Here is a 19,428-nt window from a genome sequence, read left to right on the forward strand (position 1 = left end):
CAGAGCCTATGATAACCCTTACTGTCAACGGTAGCCCTGATGTTCTGCATATTCACATATTTTTTTGCCTCAGTTTGATTTTCTACTGTTGTTTGTGTTTTCTCTAGGCCTGCTTCTCTATTTCCATTTTATTAGGTTGTGGATCTTTTAAGCTGTCTCAAATTTCTTATCAAATGAAGCCAGGTGTTGATCAATGAAATGGAGGCAGCTGTAGAACATTGCGGTTTGAACAGACAGACCGGAGTCAAACCCCAGCTCTCCCACTTCCTAGGGGGAAGGTTGAGCTGATTCGGGATTCTCGGGGAGGACAGATTTCCTATTGGTCACCACCATATGAAGTGGGTGCTTCTGAAAGTAGTGAGCGCCCACCATTGCAGGTCTGTGGCTGGACAGACAGAGGATGGTATCCTGCAGAGATGGCACCAGATAATCTCCAAGGCTCCTGCCAGAGCTAAGACCCCACCCCCTTGTCCCCAGAGATGCTTCAGTTCATGTATATAAGATGGCTGTGTCTCCTTCGACCTGGGCCGCCTCTCCCACACTTGCCCTTGATCCCTGGCCTGAGAAGGGCTGAGGCCAACAGGGCCTGTGGGGAACAGAAGGCAATGATTAACAAAGCTCTGGGCAAGCTGACCCAAAGCATGAGCCCAGCTAAGCAGCCAGCCACCCAACAGAGAAGCCTCAGCTCTTGGCCTAAATCTCCTCTTGCCTTGCCCAAAGGTGGTGTGAACTTGACCTGAGCTGCAGGCCACAGGGCCGAATCCCAGGCTATCAGGGGCCTGGCTCCAGGTCCCAGTGAGGCCTTTCTCCCCTCCCAGCTCAGTTTCCTCATCTAGTCAGCATTGCTCACACGTTTATAAAAGGGAGAAAAAGAGGGCGCCTGGGTGGCTCAGTTGGTTGAGCGACTGCCTTCCCGGGATCGAGTCCCGCATCGGGCTCCCTGCTCGGCAGGGAGTCTGCTTCTCCCTCTGACCCTCCCCCTCTCATGCTCTCTCATTCTCTCTCTCAAATAAATAAATAAAATCTTTAAAAAAAAAAAAGGGAGAAAAAGAATTTCCTTTTGTTTTTTCCTTCATACTGCAATAAGAAATACATGTTCAGTGTACAAGATTTAGAAAATACAGATGACCAGAAAGGAAAGAGTGCCCATTACTCAGCACTGAGACAGAGCCACAGTTAATATTTTGCTGTGGGACCTTCCAGCCTTGACTGTACCAGTATATATTAGTTGAGTCATAGGAAGCTGTTGTTTTGGTAGGTCCAAAATGGTTCAATATCAGCTATTGCATATGGCTTATTCCAATTATACATTTAAAAATATATTTTTAACTTGAGTATAGTTGACATACAATGTTACACTGGTTTTACGTGTACAACATGGTGATTCAACAAGTTCATACGTTCTGCTGCGCTCCCCACGAGTATAGCTGCCGTCTGTCACCACGTGATGCACGGATTATATTATACATGTATGTTATAAATAAATATAACATTTCATTACTTGAAATACATAGTGAATACAGTTCCATTTAATGTACATGGGATCCATATCAGCATTTTAACGAACATCTCAGTATTTCAGTGTATAGATATAGGATCATTCCTTTAACCAGTTGCCTGTTTTTGATTGTTTACTATGTCAGCTACCTATGAGTCCTAATGAATCACCCCAAACCTTAGTGCCTTAAAATAACAATGGTGTGTTATTTCTCGCGATTTTGCTGGTAGGCTGGCGGTCCGTCTGCTGGGCTCTCCTGGGCTCACTCATGCAGCTGCAGACATCCAACAGCTTGACTAGGGCTCGAAGGCCCCAGATGTTCTCGCTCAGGTGTTTGCCAATTAGTGTTGGCTATTGGCTCCTCACTTCTCCAAGAAACCTCTGTGTCAGTGCTCTCCCAAGACTACCCTTAGGTTTGATGACTCACTAGAAAGATTCACAGGACTCAGAAAAGCTGCTATATTAATGGTAATGGCTTATGATGGGGAAAGGATGCTAATCAGATTCAGCAAAGGGAAAAGGCACGTGGGACAAAGTCCAACAGAAACCAGTCACAAGCTTCCAGGTATCTCCTCCTAGTCCAATCTCCTGGGGACAAGCTTTACTCTCCCAGCAATGCGTGTGACAACTCATGCAAAATATTACCAACCAGGGAAGCTCACTGAGTCTTAGTGCCAGGGTCTTTATTGCCGGTCAGGCATGGAGACATGTAGCACCCACGCAACTGACCTTGGCTACTCAGACTCCAGCTCCCCCAGGGGTCAAACTGATAGAGCGTGGCCCAAAGCCTCAGGCATACAGAAACACACTCAGGCACGATAGTCCAAGGGCTCACGGGTTGTCTCTCAGGAGCCAGGGGAGGGCTAGTCTTTTCTTTGGAGTGTGCAACTTTTGAGCACCGGGAGCCTGCTGGGTTAACCCTTTACTGCACACATCTCACCCTCCAGGACCAGAGGGTGGCATAGGTCTGAGGATTCCAAGGAGAAGAAAACAGAAACTGCAAGGTTTCTTAAGGCCCAGCCTTGGAAGTCACAGAGTATCACTTGTGATGCACTGCACTGGCTAAGTCCAGCCCAGAGTCAAACGGGTGGGAAAATTCACCCTGCCTCTTGTGGAAGGAAGGAGCAGCAATGTTACATTGCAAAGGAGGATGGACACAGGGAGGTATAGTTCATTTGGGCCATTATTATAACAACATACCAGGCAAAAATTCTTCTAATTTTTTTACCATTATAAGCAAGGCCGTGATAATCATCCTTATCCAATAATTTTCCGTTTATAGTGCATTTTCTTTAAAAAAATTTATTGTGAAATATTCAATATTCCACACATATAAAAAGTATAAAAATAATATAAAAAGCAGGTAGATGTACTAAGTTTAAAGATGTATGGTCTTAAACTTGTGTAGACTTCTCCTTTCAAACCGTAGGTTTTACACCTCTAGGACACAGTGCAAATGCATCCACTTCCTAATAGGGTGTCAATTTCTGGCACTTAACTATATTTAATATGTAATTTGGGTATTTCTGGATTCTGCAGTAAAGGAATACAAGTGGAAAATCTGTCAATTTTGTGAAATTTTTGACTCGGATAAGTAGTGAGAAGAAAATGAGAATGAAAATGTCTTTACCTTAATACAGATATGTTTTTGAATTGGCTATATTTTTTAAAGCACTATGGAAATTTGTTTTTAATAAAAAAATCAAAATCCGAATTATTCTAAACACATTTTAAAAAGAAGATGATGGGATGCGCTTACTTTTTTGCATGTATGTCAGTTGCTTTCTTAGGGTACACCCCAAGACTAAAGCATAGGCACTTTTCAAAAATTTTAGGTGTGTTGCTGAATTGCCCTTCTCTCATTCTTTTTTTGCTACCCCAATAAGTGAAAACAACTTTTTGTTTCATTTTGTATTTTTTATTAGGTTGATGTTTTTATATATTTAATGATTATTTGCATTCTTTATTTTTGTGGATTTTCTTTTAATCATTTTGTAATTGTGGGGTTTGTCTTTTGCCTATCAGTATCCATAGCTCTTTTATGGTTAAGGATATTAACTGGCTATCTGTCCATTTCAGATTTAAGAAGCATGTCAAGATGGGACGCCTAGGTGACTTAGTCAGTTAAGAGTCTGCCTTCGGCTCAGGTCATGATCCCAGGGTCTTGGGATCGAGTCCCTCAGTGGGGAGCCTGCTTCTCCCTCTGCCTGCCGCTCCCCCTGCTTGTCCTCTCTCTCTCTTTGACAAATAAGTAAATTTTAAAAAATTAAAAAATATAAGCATGTCAAGATGCATGATCTGATTTGATCTTCATAAGACTCCAGCGAGGAAGGTATGATAGAGTTGTTCTTAACTCCATTTTATCAGCGAAGGAAACTGAGACTCAGAAAAGACTGACCTAGTGACATAGGGTGTTAGTGCAGAAGATGAGGGTGGAATCCGGGTCTCTGTCTCCCAGCCCAGGGCACTTCCTCAGCACCACAGGCCTTTCTACAGCACTGACATTCTAGAAGGAGAGATGACCTTCATGAGACTATGAACTGAAGCCTGGAGCTTAGCCGCAACAGCCCAATCCTCTAAGGAGAACACGAACAACATTACTGGGGGAGGGGGCCAGTCCCAGCACACACTGGGCTTTCCACTCCCACTGGCCGCAGTGAGACTGTGGGTTTAAGGAAACAAATGGACTGGCTGAAGGTCAAAGCTTGTAAAACTGAAAAAAGAAAAGACCTACTATTTCCTCCCTCCCCCTGGCAACCCCACTAGGGCTAAGCATACTTTGCACCTGGTTTGCAGAGGTCAAAGGGTTAGGAGGAGAAATCCATTTATCTTTACTTTTCTCAAGTGACTGTGGTTAACCTGTCACCAGGGCAGAAGACCTTGCTCTACCAGATCAGGGCACCTGCTGGTGCGGGTCAAATCCAGCTTTTGGCGGCCGCACCCTGTTTATCCATCAACACGAAGCTCTAGCTGTGCTCTTTGCGAAGCGGCAGCCAGCGGGAGCTTGCCCTTCCCCCTCAAGACAGTCCTGGCTGCATGCTCCTTTGCTTGAGAAGAATGTAAAGGGGAGAATGTTCTCCTGCTTTCCCCGTCTGTGCACAACAGTCAGGGTTCTGCCCTGCCCACGGCTCCACCACTTACGTCTGTGAGACTACAGACAGCTCCCCACCCCCTCGGGACCTCAGCGTCCCTCTCTGAGTGATAAGGATTTGGACTTGATGCTCTCACAGGGCCCTACCAGGCCTGCCATCCTGGGATCCAACTGCTCGCTAAGCCAGGAGGCTTGAGTACCCATTTTGGGTAAAGCCAAGAGCCCCCTCTGTAGGAAGTCCTGGGCATCAAGAAGGCCTTAAGTGGAACAGGCAGAGAGGACAGGTGATGTAAGGTGACACGAGAGCACCCAAATAAGATTTCAGGGCTTTGGTGGCAGCAATAGAAATGGTGCCAGACAAACCAAAAGCCCCAGAGTAGGGCCAGGACAAGCTCCTAAGAACTAGGGCTGACTTTCATGCTTATCTGCTGGGAGAACCCTACCTTCCATGGAGGCGGTGGAGATGTCCCGGAAGGAAAGAGGAGCATGGGCTTCCATTTCCTCTTTGGGAAAGCGGAGCTAACAATTCTTGCCAACAAGCCCATGAAAAGATGTTCAACATCATTAGTCATTAGAGAAATGCAAATCAAAACCACAAAGAGAAACCACTTCCCATCTACCAGGATGACTATAATCAAAAGACAGAAAAATAAGTGCTGGTGAGGGTGTGGAGAAATCAGACCCCTCAGGCACTGCTGACAGGCATGTAAAATGGTGCCGCCCCTGGGGGAAAGAGTTTGGTGGCCCCTCAGTAAGTGAAACGCAGAATTCCCATATGACCCAACAATTCCACTCCTGGGTAGAGACCCAAAGGCAATGGAAAGCATATCTGCACAAAAACTTGTACACCAATCTTTGTAGTAGCATCATTGATAACAGCCAAACAGCGCAAACAGCCCAAATGTCCATCAACTGGTGAGTGGACAAACATGAGGTGGGCTGCGCATTCGTTCACAAGAAGGATTGAAGCGCGGATCCTGCAACGCAGTGTACCCCGAAAACATGCTAAGTGAAAGAAGCCAGACATAAAAGACCACATACTACATGATTCAATTTGTATGAAATGTCCAGAATAGGCCTATAGAGACAGAAAGTCAATTAGTGGTTTCTAGACGCTGGTGTGGATGGGGGATAATAGCGAGAGGATACATGGTTTCTTTCAGAGGTGATGAAAATGTTCTAAAATTACCTAGTGAGCACAACTCTGTAATCCATTGAATCGTTCACTTTAAATGGCCGAATTGTGTGGTGTGCGAACTACATCTCAATAAAACTATTTACAAAAAGGAAAGAGTCCTTTCCAAGTCTTTCTCATAGGATTGGTGTGATAATCTCACGAGAACAAAATCTTTTTTCCCTGCCCAGGCCAGGCCATTCTTTTTTTGATTTGCTGTTTTATGGTGAAACATAACACATGTACAGAAGAATAAAGCTTAAATATACAACCTAACAATTTATGGTAAAGAAAATTCCTATGCAGTTATCATCCTAGTCAAGAAATAAAAAATTTGAAGCCCCCAGAAGCCCTCCCAAATGCCATAACAAAGTACTCTAGGCTGGGTGGCTTAAACAACAGAAATTTATTTCCTCACAGTTCTAGAGGTTGGAAGTCCAAGATCAAGGTGTCAGTAGGTTCAGTTTCTTCTGTGGCCTCTGTCCTTGGCTTGCAGACAGTCTTCTCCCTGTGGCCTCACGTGGTCTCCCCTCCATGCCTCCTCTCATTATAAGGACACCAGTCAGGTTGGATTAGGGCCCATCCCAGTGACCTCATTTAAAAAAAATTTTTTTTTAAGATTTTATTTATTTGCGAGAGAGACAATGAGAGACAGAGAGCATGAGAGGGAGGAGGGTCAGAGGGAGAAGCAGACTCCCTGCTGAGCAGGGAGCCTGATGTGGGACTCAATCCCGGGACTCCAGGATCATGACCTGAGCCGAAGGCAGTCGCTTAACCAACTGAGCCACCCAGGCACCCCAGTGACCTCATTTTAATATAATCGCCTCTTAAAGACCCTACCTCCAAATACGGTCATATTCTGCGGTACTAGGGCTAAGGGCTTCAACATATCAACTCAGCTCATAACACCCCTCATGGTAACAACCTTCTTCATCTCCCCACTGGAGGTAAATGCTATTTTGACTTTAGAGTATGGACTGCTTTTCTTTAAAGTTGAGCCATCTCTGTGTGCATCTCTAAACAGAGCTTAGTTTTGCCTGTTTATGAATTTTGTATAAATTGCATCACGCAGCTTCTTTCACTCAGACAATGCCTCTGAGATTCATCCATGTTGCCATGGGTATCTGACGTTCATTCATTACCACTGTATGAAGATTTCACAAATTAATTATCCATTCTGCTATAGATGGACTTTTGGGTTGTTTCCACTTTACGAATTGTGGGTGAATTGGGGTTGTTTCCACTTTGTGCTCATTACAAACAGCGCTGCTTTGAATATGTCTCCTGGCACTCACATGCCTGCCAATCTGACGAGTGTCTGGTAGTATCTCATTGCGATTAGAAGTTTCGTTTTCATTATTACTAATGAGATTGAGCACCGTTTCACGTTTATTGGCCATTAAGATATCCTCTTTGGTGAAGTAATTTTTCAAACCTTTTGCCCATTTGTCTGACTTTTTCTTATTAATTTGTAGGTGTTCTTTATATATTGTGGATGCAAGCCCTTTGAGCTTATATGTGTTGCAAGTATCTTGTCCCACTCGATGGTTTGCCTATTCTTGTCTTTTTGATGATGATGTCTTTTGATGAGCAGAAGCTCTTGATTCTATTGCAATGTATCAGTCTTCTATGGTTAGTGGTTATTTCGTGTGTCTTGATCACAAAGTATTTCCCTACCTACTTTAGAAAGATGTTCTCCTGTATTATCTTCTAAACATGTTATTGTTTTACCTTGCAGCCTTAGGTCTACAATCCACCCAGAACTTGTTTTTGTGTGTGGTGCCAGGCAGGGCTTTAATTTCATCTTTTCATATGGATCTATCATTGTCTTAGCACTGTTACACATTTGTCCTAGCACAGTGACACATTTGTCATAGATCAAGTGTCCATATATGTTCTCGGTGGAGTCTGGACTGTGAGTCTTTGTCCTAAGCCCTCAGCTGCTGCTTCTAGGTCAGCCAACCCCAAACAACCCAGGGCCAAAGCAGTTCCAAGTGCCAGGCTCACCTCTCTCAATCCCCCTGTCTCCCAGATCCTGGCTCAGTATTCTATTTCACTATCTAGTTAGCTCATTGATGATTTTAAAGTGATCTTTTAACTTGAAACAAAAACAAAAAAAAAAGTGATCTTTTAAAATATTTTGTCCAGTTTTTTCCATGGGAGGGTTGGTTCAAATTACCTAGTCTTCAATGATCAGAAATCAAAGTCCAGAACACATCCTTTTCCTTGTTTAAAAAATAAAACTTTTTTGGTAAGGGATAATGAACATACAGTAAAGTGTATAAAGTCTTCTAATCTTAACTGTACACCTAGATGCATTTTTATATACGTATGCACCGGTATATCCATCATTCAGATCAAGACACAGTGTTTCTGCCCCCTCGCCCCCACCAAAAGATTTCCTCATGACCCTTCTCAGTCAGTAGCCAACTTCCAGGAATATCCACTATTACTATCCATTAGTTTTGCCTGTCTTGAGCTTCATGTACATGGAATCATTCGATATGTACTCTTTTTGTGTCTGGGTGTTTTCACTCGACACTGTGTCTGCAAGATTCACCCATGTCGTTGCATATACCTAGATCTCATTACCTTTCGTTATTGCACAATATTCCACTGTATGAATATATCACAGTTGATTTTCTCTTTCTTCTGTCGATGAGCACATGTGTTGTCTCTAGTTTCTGGCTGTTACAAATAGTGCCATTATGAACATCTTGTTCACGGTGTGTGGATCTGGCGCCATTCTATCGGTATACACATGCGGGAGTGGAATTACTACATTGTAGGGTATGCCAATGTCTCGTGTTTTGTTTTGTTTTTACAATTAATATCTTTCCCAGTTTTCTTGAAATAGAATTGGCATACAGCAGTGGGTAAGTTGAAGGCGTGCAGCATAGTGACTTGACTTACATATATTGTGAAATGATGACCACAGTGAGTTTAGTTAACATCCGTCATCTCGCATAGATACCAAAAAAGGGGGGGGAAATGCTTTTTTCCTTGTGATGAGAACTCTTAGGATCTACTCTCTTAACAACTTTCAAATCTAGCAAATGTTTGGTTTTAATAAATACTACCAAGCCGCTTTTCCCAATGGACCTACCAGTGTATGAGAGCCCTACTTGCTCTACAGCCCCATTCGGTGTTGTCTTTTTTATTGTAGCCATTCTGATGGGCGTGCAGTGTGACTCCCTGTAGTTTTCACTTGCATTTCCCTGTTGGCTAATGAGCATCTTTTCATGTGCTTATTGGCCAACGTGACTTTTTTTTTTAAGTTTCCTTTATAATCTGTTAGTGATTATTTCTGTCTTTAAGTTTCCTAGTTTTTCTTGGGTCGTTATTGCTAGTTTATAATTTGCCAGCAAATAATCTTTTTCGCCCTCTACTTTTTCAAATTTACCATCATAGAGTTTTTGCAACAGCTTCATTGAGATATAATGCACATGTCATATTATTCAGCCATTTAAAGTGCAAGTTTGATGGTTTTTAGTATAGAGTTGTGCAACCATCAGCACTCTCTCATTTTAGAACATTTTAATTACCCCTCCCCCCAAAACCCATTAGCAATCATTCCCCATTTCCCCCCAATCCTCCATTCTCAGCCCCAGGACATTCAAATACCCATCCATGGGAGAACATAAATAATCTATAGCATATATATATGTATATATATACAATGAAATACAGTGGTCAAAATGATTGAACTAAAGCAACACAGACAATGTGCATCACTCCTTGTGATGTGATTTTATGTGAAACAAATAAGCCTTAAAAGATGCATATAAAATAGTACCTTTTTATAAGTTTAAATACAACTTAAATTCTCTGACACGGCTCTCAATGATTTGCACTGCCTGCTATTCATGCCCTTGTGTAATTTCCTCCCTTTGAGTGAGGCCTGGGCCTAGTAACTTGTTTCTAATGAATCTAATGTGGCAAAGGTGATGGGATTTCACTTCTGAGATTAGGTTCCAAAGAAACTGTGACCCTCCCTGTTGTTTACACACACTCTCTCCCTGGCTCTTCGCACTTGCTCGGCCTGAATGATTCAAGCTTCCATGCTTCCATGTTGTAAGCTGCCCTATGGAGAAGCCCATGTGACAATGAACTGAGGGCAGCTTCCAACCAACAGGCAGTGAGAAACTAACTACAACTTAGAATCATGTGAGTGAGCTTGGAAGCTGTCCTCCTCCAGAAAAGGCTTGAGGTGACTGCTACCCTAGCCAAGACCTTGCACCAGAGGGTCCAGCCAAGTGGTCTTGATTCCTGACCCAAAGAACTGTGAGATAATAAATGCTGTTATATTTTAAGCCACTAAAGTTTGGGGTAACTTGTTATGCAGCAATACATAACTAATATACCTCCCATTCAAGCAAACTGCTTGTGATTTCCCAGTCCACACTATGCTGCTTCTTTTCTCTGGGCTTTGTGTGTGTGTATGTGTGCTATTCCCTCTTCCCATCCCTCTTCATTTAGCTAATTCTGCTTTAACAAAGAGCTCAAGCATCCCCTCCTCCAGGAAGACTTCCCTAATTGGGCACTGCAAAAATTGCTCCTCCTCCTTACTCCCTAGGAGCCCCCTGCTGACTTCTATCAGTGCCACTTACTGTATTTCAATTGCTGTTTATTTAACTCCGAGGCGGTTTGAATTCTGCCATGATTTCCAGATCCTCAGCTTCTCCTGGGATACTTGGGACTTAGGACGCATTCTCCATGCGCAGCGTGGGTAATCACACAGATTTTTTGGAGTCAGCAGACATCAATTTGAATCCACCACCAACTCTCTGTGTAACCTAAGAGAAGTCACTTAGCCTCTCTAGGACCCAGACCTTCTTATTCCTGGAGTGGGGAGGGGGGTGAGCAGCACCACAAAGGGGAATTCATATTTGTACTCTTCCTGCATTCCAGGCACTGAGCTAGGTATTTGATGTTCCCACTACAATCCCGTGTGGCCTCTTAGTCTTAGGATGATCTCCAATACCTAAATCAAGGTAGAAACTTTGGGGATTATGCTACTCGATCAGCTGCTTTTATTTCATAAATTAAATATAGGCAGAAGAGGGTTTCTTGATATAGAAGTTTAAAGTGGTTCCAGCACAAGAGGATTAAAAACATCATGGCTAGCCCAATATTTTTAAGTGACATATTTCAGCCTTCTGCTAATGTTTCATTGCTGAAGTATCAGCCCTTTTTCATGTAAACCACTGAGGGCTTGGACAGAGGACAAAAGCATCATATGTTCTACACATCTTGCGATGAGAACTGTCAAATGTTGCAATCAACATTACCACAGTATCACCGCTGACACGCTTCCAAAAGACTTTTAAAACAAAAACCCACCACAGGCCTGGAACAAAATACACAGCCTAGGAAAATGTGCATCTCACATTTCCTCTGTGGATTGAAAAAAACCAACCGAGGCCTGAAGCCAACGACAGGAAGGTTCTTTGAGCGTTTCCTCAAATGCTCCCAGTTTAGAAACAGATTTAGAAGTGTGAGCGTGGAAAGGGGGAAGCCCCCTTCTAGCCCAAGGGATTTAGTTTCCCTCCAGGGAAATTTCTAGCTCTGACACTCTGGTATGATCATACTATAGCAGACAGATCCTACCAGGGTGTCTGCTGGAGATTTCCCTGGAGAGAAACTGATTAAAAAAAAAAAAGCCTGAAAAATGCAAATTCCAGACTAATCCCAAAATGGAAAGACGCCTAGGCTGACAGCATGAATGGTCTGTGATTCCAAGTTACAAACTTTCCCTTGTGGGGAAATGTGAGCTCGGACCTGTTACCCCTTCTGAACCTGCTTCTCTTCAGGGGCTCTGTCTTATTGAAAGACTCCACTACCCCTCCAGTGCCCCAAGTGAGAGAATAATAGACTCATTCTCAACTCCTTCTTCCTCATGCCCCCACATCCAATTCTCCAATCCATCAGTGAGTCCCAGCAATCCTAAATTTCTCCTGAATCCAACTTTTTTTTCTACCCCCATTACCACCACTCTTGCACAAGCCTTCAGCACCTCATCTGGATAGACTCCCACAGCCAGCCCCTATCCCATCTTCCCCAATGGCAGAGCAACGCTGTGTGTCCACAAATCCATTCATTTTCTCCCTGGGCACACAGAATGACCACATCTCCCAGCTGCCCTTGCAGTTCAGTTGGGAACCACGGAATGTGGGTGACAAGGATGAAATGCCACTTCCAGGCCTTATCGTAAAGCCTATTCTTCAGTGACATAGAGGTCATGGATTGAAAATGGTGGCACCACAAATGGAAGGAGCCGGGATCCCTGAGTCACAATATGGAAGGCTGCCAGCCAAATATCTGATTGGAACTGTAATGTCAATGAGATGTAAACCTTTTATTGTGTTAAGTCACAATATTAAGAATTGTGTTAATTAAGGGTTGCTCTCTGCCCCTCCCCCCCACTCTCACACTCTCTCTCCCTCTAAAAAAAAAAAAGAATTGAGGGTTGCTCTTTGTAGCAGTTGACTTATCCTAACACTCTGCTTCCACTCTTGCCCCTTCCTGTGTCTTCTCTTCTTCTCACAATGCCAGTGTAATTTAACTACAAAACATACCTGAGCATATCACCATCTACCACTCCCCAAACATGAACAGATTAAAATTCTTAAATGCTTGCCCTTGACCTTAGGAAAGTTCAAAACTCTTAAGATGGCCTACAAGGTCTACTCCTGTTGAACTTTCCCGTGATCTGTCCCTATTCATTCATTCATTCATTCATTCATCCATTTATTTATTCAGTGAATATATATTGAGCGCCATCTATGTGTCTATAGCTATACTAGGTCTGGGGATGGAGTAGAGGCAAGGGAGAAAAGAGGACAATCATTTGGGAAGCTATCATATTTGTCCAGAAAGAAAGTGAGGGCCTGAGCTACAGCGTGTCTCCAGGCTCTAACACTCCAGCTCTGATGGGACTTAACAGAAGATCCAACCATGGTGTCGGAGTTGGAGATTTCCCTGGAGGGATATTGATGAGCAAAAGCCTGAAAATGCAAGTGCTAGCCTAGCCCAAAGAGAGAATAGAAGAATTTGAAGACAGATATTTACTTACAATGGACAGCATGAATGAGAAGAGGGGTGGATCCAAGATATTTTAGGAAATACATTTGGCAGGATTTGGGAACGGACTATGGAGAGTGAGAAAAGGCACCTGGGTAGAGTTCCAGATGGCAGGCTGTGGCGAAAAACAGGGCTGGGGGGAGATGATGATACCACAATGTGTTGATGACTATAGCTTTGTAGTAAGTCTTGAAATCAAGAAGTCTGAATCCTCCAACTTTGTTCTTCTTTCCCAAGATTGTTCTGGCTATTCTGGGTCCCTTGAATCTCTATGCAGAATTTAGGTCACTTTGTCCATTTCTACAAAGAAGCTACCTGGGATTCTGATTGTGATTACAATGAATTTATAGATCAATTCTGGGAGTATTGCTATGTGAAAAATCTTGTCTTCCAACTCATAAACATGGGATGTTTTTCCATTTACGTAGGTTTTTAATGTCTTTCAACAATGTGTCATATTTTTTCCCCATACAGATTTTGTACTTTTGTTAAACTTATTAAGTATTTTATTTTGATGCTATTGTAAATGGAATTGTTTAGTTTCATTTTCAAATTGTTCATTGCTAATGTATAGAAATACAACACATTTTTGTATACTGATCTCGTATCCGGCCATTTTACTCATTTATTTCTTCTGACGGTTTTATCTGGAAATTCCTTAGAATTGGCCATACATAAGATCATGTCATCTGTGAAGACATAGCTTTAGTTCTTCATATTCAGTCTGGATGCTTTTGTTTTTTCTTGCCTAATTGCCCTGGCTAGAACTTTTAGTACAATGATAAATACAAGTGGCATAACTGGGCATCCTCGTCTCGTTCCTGAACTTGGGCGGGGGAAAGCTTTCAGTCTTCCACTGAGTGTATTAGCTGCGGGTTTTCCTAAGTGCTCTTTATCAGGTTGAGCAAGTTCCCCTCTATTCCCAGTTGTGGTTTTTTTTTTTTTTTAATCATGAAACGGTGTTGGATTTTATCAAATACTTTTTATGTATCTATTGATGTGGGGTTTGGGGTTTTTTTATTTTATTGATATTGTATCCCAGTTCCTTTTTTAAGCTAAAATCTTAGGATGAGTTTCAAGATACAAAACAAGAGTGAGGGGTTGCTCTGGTTGAAGCAGGAAGAGAAGCCTAGGGCTGCCAGGCTGGCCCCGCCAGCCATTCCCTCCCAAGTAGCCCTGGGTTCCAGAGAAAACTAAGGTAGGGTCCGAACAAGAAGAGCAAGTGGCCCCCACAGCTCTCATCTAAAACTCCTTGTTGGGCCTGGCTCTGTCAGCTAACTAGGCCCTGACCCTCAGCCTCAGGAGGCCCTGGTTGGCAGGGTTGGCTGATTACAAGTACCCAGCCACTTTATCAGCAGCAGCTCATTAGCATCCTGAAAATTGCATATTTATCCTGGCGTAGGGCTCCAGAGTCAATTGCCCCACTACCTCCCGGGCTGAAGGGTTGATCTGGGGGCTTTGGAATCCTTCACACTTGCCCTTTCTGACGGTATCTCTCCATTAAACAGCTCAGACCTATGGTTACAGCAAAACCTGTACTTCCAGAACCTTGATTATAATCAACCCAAAATACAGAGGTTCAGTATCTCAAACAGATTGCAGACAGCCCACTGATTACTTTTTGGGAAGACTGATTAAGAAACTTTATTACAGAAAATGAATGCATCCAATGTCCCCAAATACATTTGTGACAAGAACAGACACACAGGAGACACAGACAATAGTTGCTACATCACAGCCTTGTTCTTTCCAAAGGATAAACCATCATTCAAAAATGGGGTGAGGGGGTTGGGAGAGAGGTGGTTAGAGAAAGCAGGTACTGTCCTTTGGATTTAAAAAAAAAAAAGGGGGGGGACCAGGTTGGCATTGCGAGATCACATACTGTGGGCCCAGAAATCAAGCTAAGCCGAAGCCTTAGATGGTGACACCATATGCTACTTGTAACATCTCCAAGAAGCTACAAAGCATCATTCCATTAAGAGGAGCAATCTTATGCTGGGGTGAAAATGTGGGCCAAGTGGCCTCAACTGGAATCTCTTTAGAACTCGGTCTGCTTAGTCAAAGATCACTTAAGCAGCTCCCTCGTTTAGCACCAAAGTGTTACAACCAGATAGACACCACTTAGCAAGTCTGCGGTCCTTTGGGACTACAAGTTGAGCTTCTCTTCCATATTTGATGAGGTTGACCAGTTCCCAAATCTTAGCCTGGTACATCGTATGCCGGGCAGCAGCTGGAGAAAAGTGACAAGGGCATGGCTGAAGCAGAGGGGCAATCCTGGAACAAGTGCCTCTGGGCAAACCTCAGGACCAAGGGTTTTTAAATTCGTGGTCATTTCCTAGAAGAGCTTGAAACACATTTAGGACAAATAGTTCTGATGTGAAAAGGAATGGCTATGAATACCGATTAGAGATTGGGCCGGTGACCATGACCGTGATATACCCATCCAGGACCTGACAGGGTGGGGAGGACACAGCCTGCAGACATGCAAGTTTGCAAATAGTGGATTTTAAGAAAAAGCTGCTTCCTCCTGAGTAAGGTCACTACAACACTCCCGAGAGTGCTTCACAGCCGCAAACACACACAGCCGAGTATTCATGCTGGGCAATAGGAACACTCGCCCACAACATAGTGTCCTTCGTTACCGCCGACAGTTAAGATGGGTCAGCCCTAGAAAGGATTTTTAATGCCACCACGTACCACTGTGGCCATCACATCACCCCCTTCCCCAACTGGGACAAAATGTGACACCGTCCACCAACATGAAATAACCACTGAAACACAAACCAAGCTTCTTCGAGTTTAACAACGTTTAACGACCACCTACATTTGCAGTCAATGAGCTCAAACTGTGGGCAGGCCATCCTACTTTTCATAGGACGCATGTAATGCTTAGAAACAATTGATCCCGTCAGCCGGCCTGCAGTACAGGGACCCCAGCCATCTTCCTTGGGGTGTTCGGTTTCTTGAAGAAGTAGGAAAACAAATGGCTACCACCCCCTACCCTACCACCCTTCCCCTCATTGGGGTCCAGGAGACAGAAGCAGCAGCTCAAGACACCTCCTCCATTGTTGAGCAGAACCAATGATAATCTGCTACATGTACTGCGGGCAGGGGCGACGAAAAAAAGAACAAGCCTGAACGTCGGATACATCATACCCTTGGGACGTTTTTGCTGGTTAGCAATGAATTTGGCCCCACGGTATGGGGGGAGGGAGGGCGGTGGCGGGAGGCCAAAAAAAAAAAAAAAATTAAACCTACATAGTAGTCCACTTCAATCCTAACCGCCCACCTTTCTGCACCTCCTTGCCTGGGTCAAGTTATCTTGGCTTCTACATTCAGCAGTTCAGACACAAACAAAATCACCTAGTACCTTCGAGTAGCCTCTTCATCTCTATCCTAAGTAAGCCGGCCACATTAAGAGAAGGTACCAGATGTGCAGGGAGCCTAGTCGCCAAATACAATGGAGTGGGTTGTTAGTAAGACTGCTGTTGAGTCAGAAATTTAGACTGTTATAATAGAGAACAGTTTTAAAAATGTAATACTGTTTATTTAACTTCAAAAACATTTCAGCATTCTAAACATACAAAAAAATAACAGAACGTTGCAAATTGTGTTTAGTACAGAAGGTTCTTGAACTTTCATTGATGCAGTGGCTCTTCGCTTTGCTGACAATGAAGAGTTCTACAGTTTGTTTAAAAACAAACAGTTTAAAACTACCGCACTTAACTAAAAAGGATCCAAACACTTCTCATGCCAGCTGACCCCCCCCTTTGCCACAGCTAAGAATGGCAGCAGAATGCTAGGTCACTATATACAGAAACAAGACAACCGGAAGCTAAATGGATGCCCACTGCAGTGTCCACAGGTCCAGCCTCACAGTGCACGCCCTGAGCTACAGCCCCTCCAAAAGGCATCTTCCCACAGCCTCAACGCCAAGCAAGGAGCATCGAGTTTGTCTCGGTTGTTTTGTTCTTTTTACAAACTATAGATATGTACAGTTGATAACTCAGGATTTCTAGCCAATAACCATATAGTTAACACCACCTTACAAATTAAAAAAAGAAAATGCCAGAAACATCTTTAAATGCCTTGTCACACCAACAGCAAAGTGCACAGAGTGAGGAGAACACGAGAGCCTTTTCATTTTAAAAATGTTTGGAAATATGTACAACTTTGATACAGTTTCAGGGTGCTCCGGACACCCATGGCCACTTCATGTAAACCACTGACAATTTCTAGAGCACTTTGAGAAACTACAATATGACCATGACCCAATTGTGTAATTAAACCTAACGAGGGCAACAGACACGCCTCAAATAAGAGGGGTGTCAATGACGGCGCTCCCTACTCTAAGGTATTCACAAGGAGACAGATCAACAGTTTTTTTTATTCATCCTCCTCCTCCTCCTCCTCCTCCTCTTCTTCCTCCTCGTCTTCTTCATCTTCCTCTTCCACCTTTTTCCGGGCAACTTTGGCGGGACCCTTTGCGCCATCAAACTTTCCTTTAGACTTATAGTCAGCGACATCCTGGAAGGAACAGGGACACATTCCAAATGAATAGACAAGCTCTTCCGCAGCTGTTTTAGCAAGGGGTAGAAACATGCTGTCCCCACCTCAGAATTGAGAACAAGTGAGTAAGACAGGGCTGCTATTTGAAGTATTTGTTTCCAGATACATACAAATTTGGTTCTCGGCTGCTCGAATTTAAAAGTTAAGGAGTGTTTAATAGGACTACCAAATTCTCTGCCCATGGCATCCCACATTATCAAACTTTTTAAGCCTGCCTGCAGTTGTCCCAAAGACAAAATTCTGCCAGAGAAGCCTGAACACCAGCAATTGCGGCCCATCTTGTAGGGAGATAGGCCCTTGCACGCTAGGCTCACTCCTCAGCCCAGCAAAGCAGCCTTACACGCCCAACCCGCCCATACCCGGGGAGGCTGACTGCTTGCCCATGCAGCCCAGTAGCCTGGGCACACCCGGGCCCACCTCACCTTCTCGTACTTCTCCTTCAGCTTTGCTGCCTTATTGTTGTAAGGCTGCTTTTCACTGTCACTTAAGTTATTCCACATCTCACCCAGCTTCTTTGCCACATCGCCAATAGAGATACCAGGGTTTGTAGATTTGATCTTGGGACGGAATTCTGAACAGAACAGGAAGAATCCAGACCTTCGGGGAGAGCATTGTATAAATTAGATGAGAGCCCGAAAAAAAATGTGAGCTTAAGCCCAAATCCCCTGTTCCTCACATACTTCCTACCACTATGACTCCTCCCTAAAGTGAAGAAATGTGTGACACCATACAACTATATGGGTAACACAAAGTTACCCAAGTTGTAGGTTCTAGAATGTTTAAGATGCTTCAGAAATACATTGTTACTTTCTCAGGCTCTCAGTTACTGGAGAAGGGGGAGAAAAACATACCTAAGGACCCTGACACCCAGAACTGGGGTGCCTCCCTCCCAACGGAAAGGCCAACAGGCCAGCACCACAAGCCCACAGCTCACAAATACGTCAGCCTTAACATCGGATTTCCCTGGCATGGCATCTTAAAGCTCTAAGTATAGAATGCGTTGCAGGGTATCCTGACATTTTTAGATAACATGTCCTCTTAAAAATCCTTCAAGTAGAAGGAAAGCTCTTAACTGTTATCCTGAACCCTACAGTCACTTACGGTGGCCTTTTGGGGGCATTAGGGTCCTTCTTCTTCTTGCCTCCCTTAGCTGGTCCATAATCCTTCATTTCTCGATCATAGCGCACTTTATCTGCCTTTGCCATTTCATCAAATTTAGACTTCTCTTTCCCAGACATTGTCTGCAAAGAACAGGACCTGTTAAATTCCTCGGAGCAGAGAGCGGGACTTAAAACCCTTGTCCAGCTTTAAAAAATAAAAGCACACACACAATTCTAAAGGCAGACAAGAGGAGCCTAAGAGGAAGAAAAGAGCCACCTGGGGCTACTCAGAAGGTGAGTAACCCTATGTGTGAAATCCAACTAAGGCTAGCTTGAAGGACACAAAAGAAAAGTACCTTCCACCTCTCAGAGCACTTCTTGGAAAATTCTGCAAAATTGACAGGGACCTCTGGGTTTTTCTTCTTATGTTCCTCTCTGCACGTCTGCACAAAGAAGGCGTAAGCAGACATCTTGCCCTTTGGTTTCTTGGGATCACCTTTAGCCATCCTGACTGTGATGGATGAAGGAAGAGAGACAAAGAAAAACAAATACAATGACTAGAACAGATCTACAAGATACACCAAAGGCAGGGCAAAATCCAAATTAAGGTCACCGCTAGGAAGCAGCCCCCCACCCAATGCCTGATGCCACTGGCCCGTCGAAGGCAGAGTGGGGAGGAAATCAGCTTCACTGTCGCTTGTCATTTAACTTTTGACCAGCATGAAGCGCGCTGGTTTGCGAGTTACTTCTCCGAGAGCGAGAGCGATCAAGTTCTCCAAATGGAACCGACCCAAGTGGGGTGGCTCAGCGCTACATTCCGATTCAGAGCTACTACGTTTTGGAAACTACAACCACAAAGTGGGAAGGGCGCGGAGAGGACACATTTGTAGGGGTGCAGGCGGATGACAGAAGC

General features: G+C 43.8%; 1 protein-coding gene across 1 annotated transcript; it reads right to left on the reverse strand.

Annotated features, from left to right (window-relative positions):
• Positions 1 to 16,302: 16,302 nt before the first annotated feature.
• Positions 16,303 to 19,027, reverse strand: HMGB3 (high mobility group box 3). The gene is made up of 4 exons (XM_021683438.1): positions 18,872 to 19,027; positions 18,517 to 18,656; positions 17,838 to 18,012; positions 16,303 to 17,373 (listed from the first exon to the last, which is right to left on the reverse strand). The coding sequence occupies exons 1-4, from the start codon at positions 19,019 to 19,021 to the stop codon at positions 17,233 to 17,235; spliced, it is 606 nt and encodes a 201-aa protein (XP_021539113.1). The 5' UTR covers positions 19,022 to 19,027; the 3' UTR covers positions 16,303 to 17,232.
• Between the last annotated feature and the right edge of the window lie 401 nt (positions 19,028 to 19,428).

The sequence above is a fragment of the Neomonachus schauinslandi genome, chromosome X (assembly GCF_002201575.2).
Source record: "Neomonachus schauinslandi chromosome X, ASM220157v2, whole genome shotgun sequence".
Taxonomy (NCBI): Eukaryota; Metazoa; Chordata; class Mammalia; order Carnivora; family Phocidae; genus Neomonachus; species Neomonachus schauinslandi.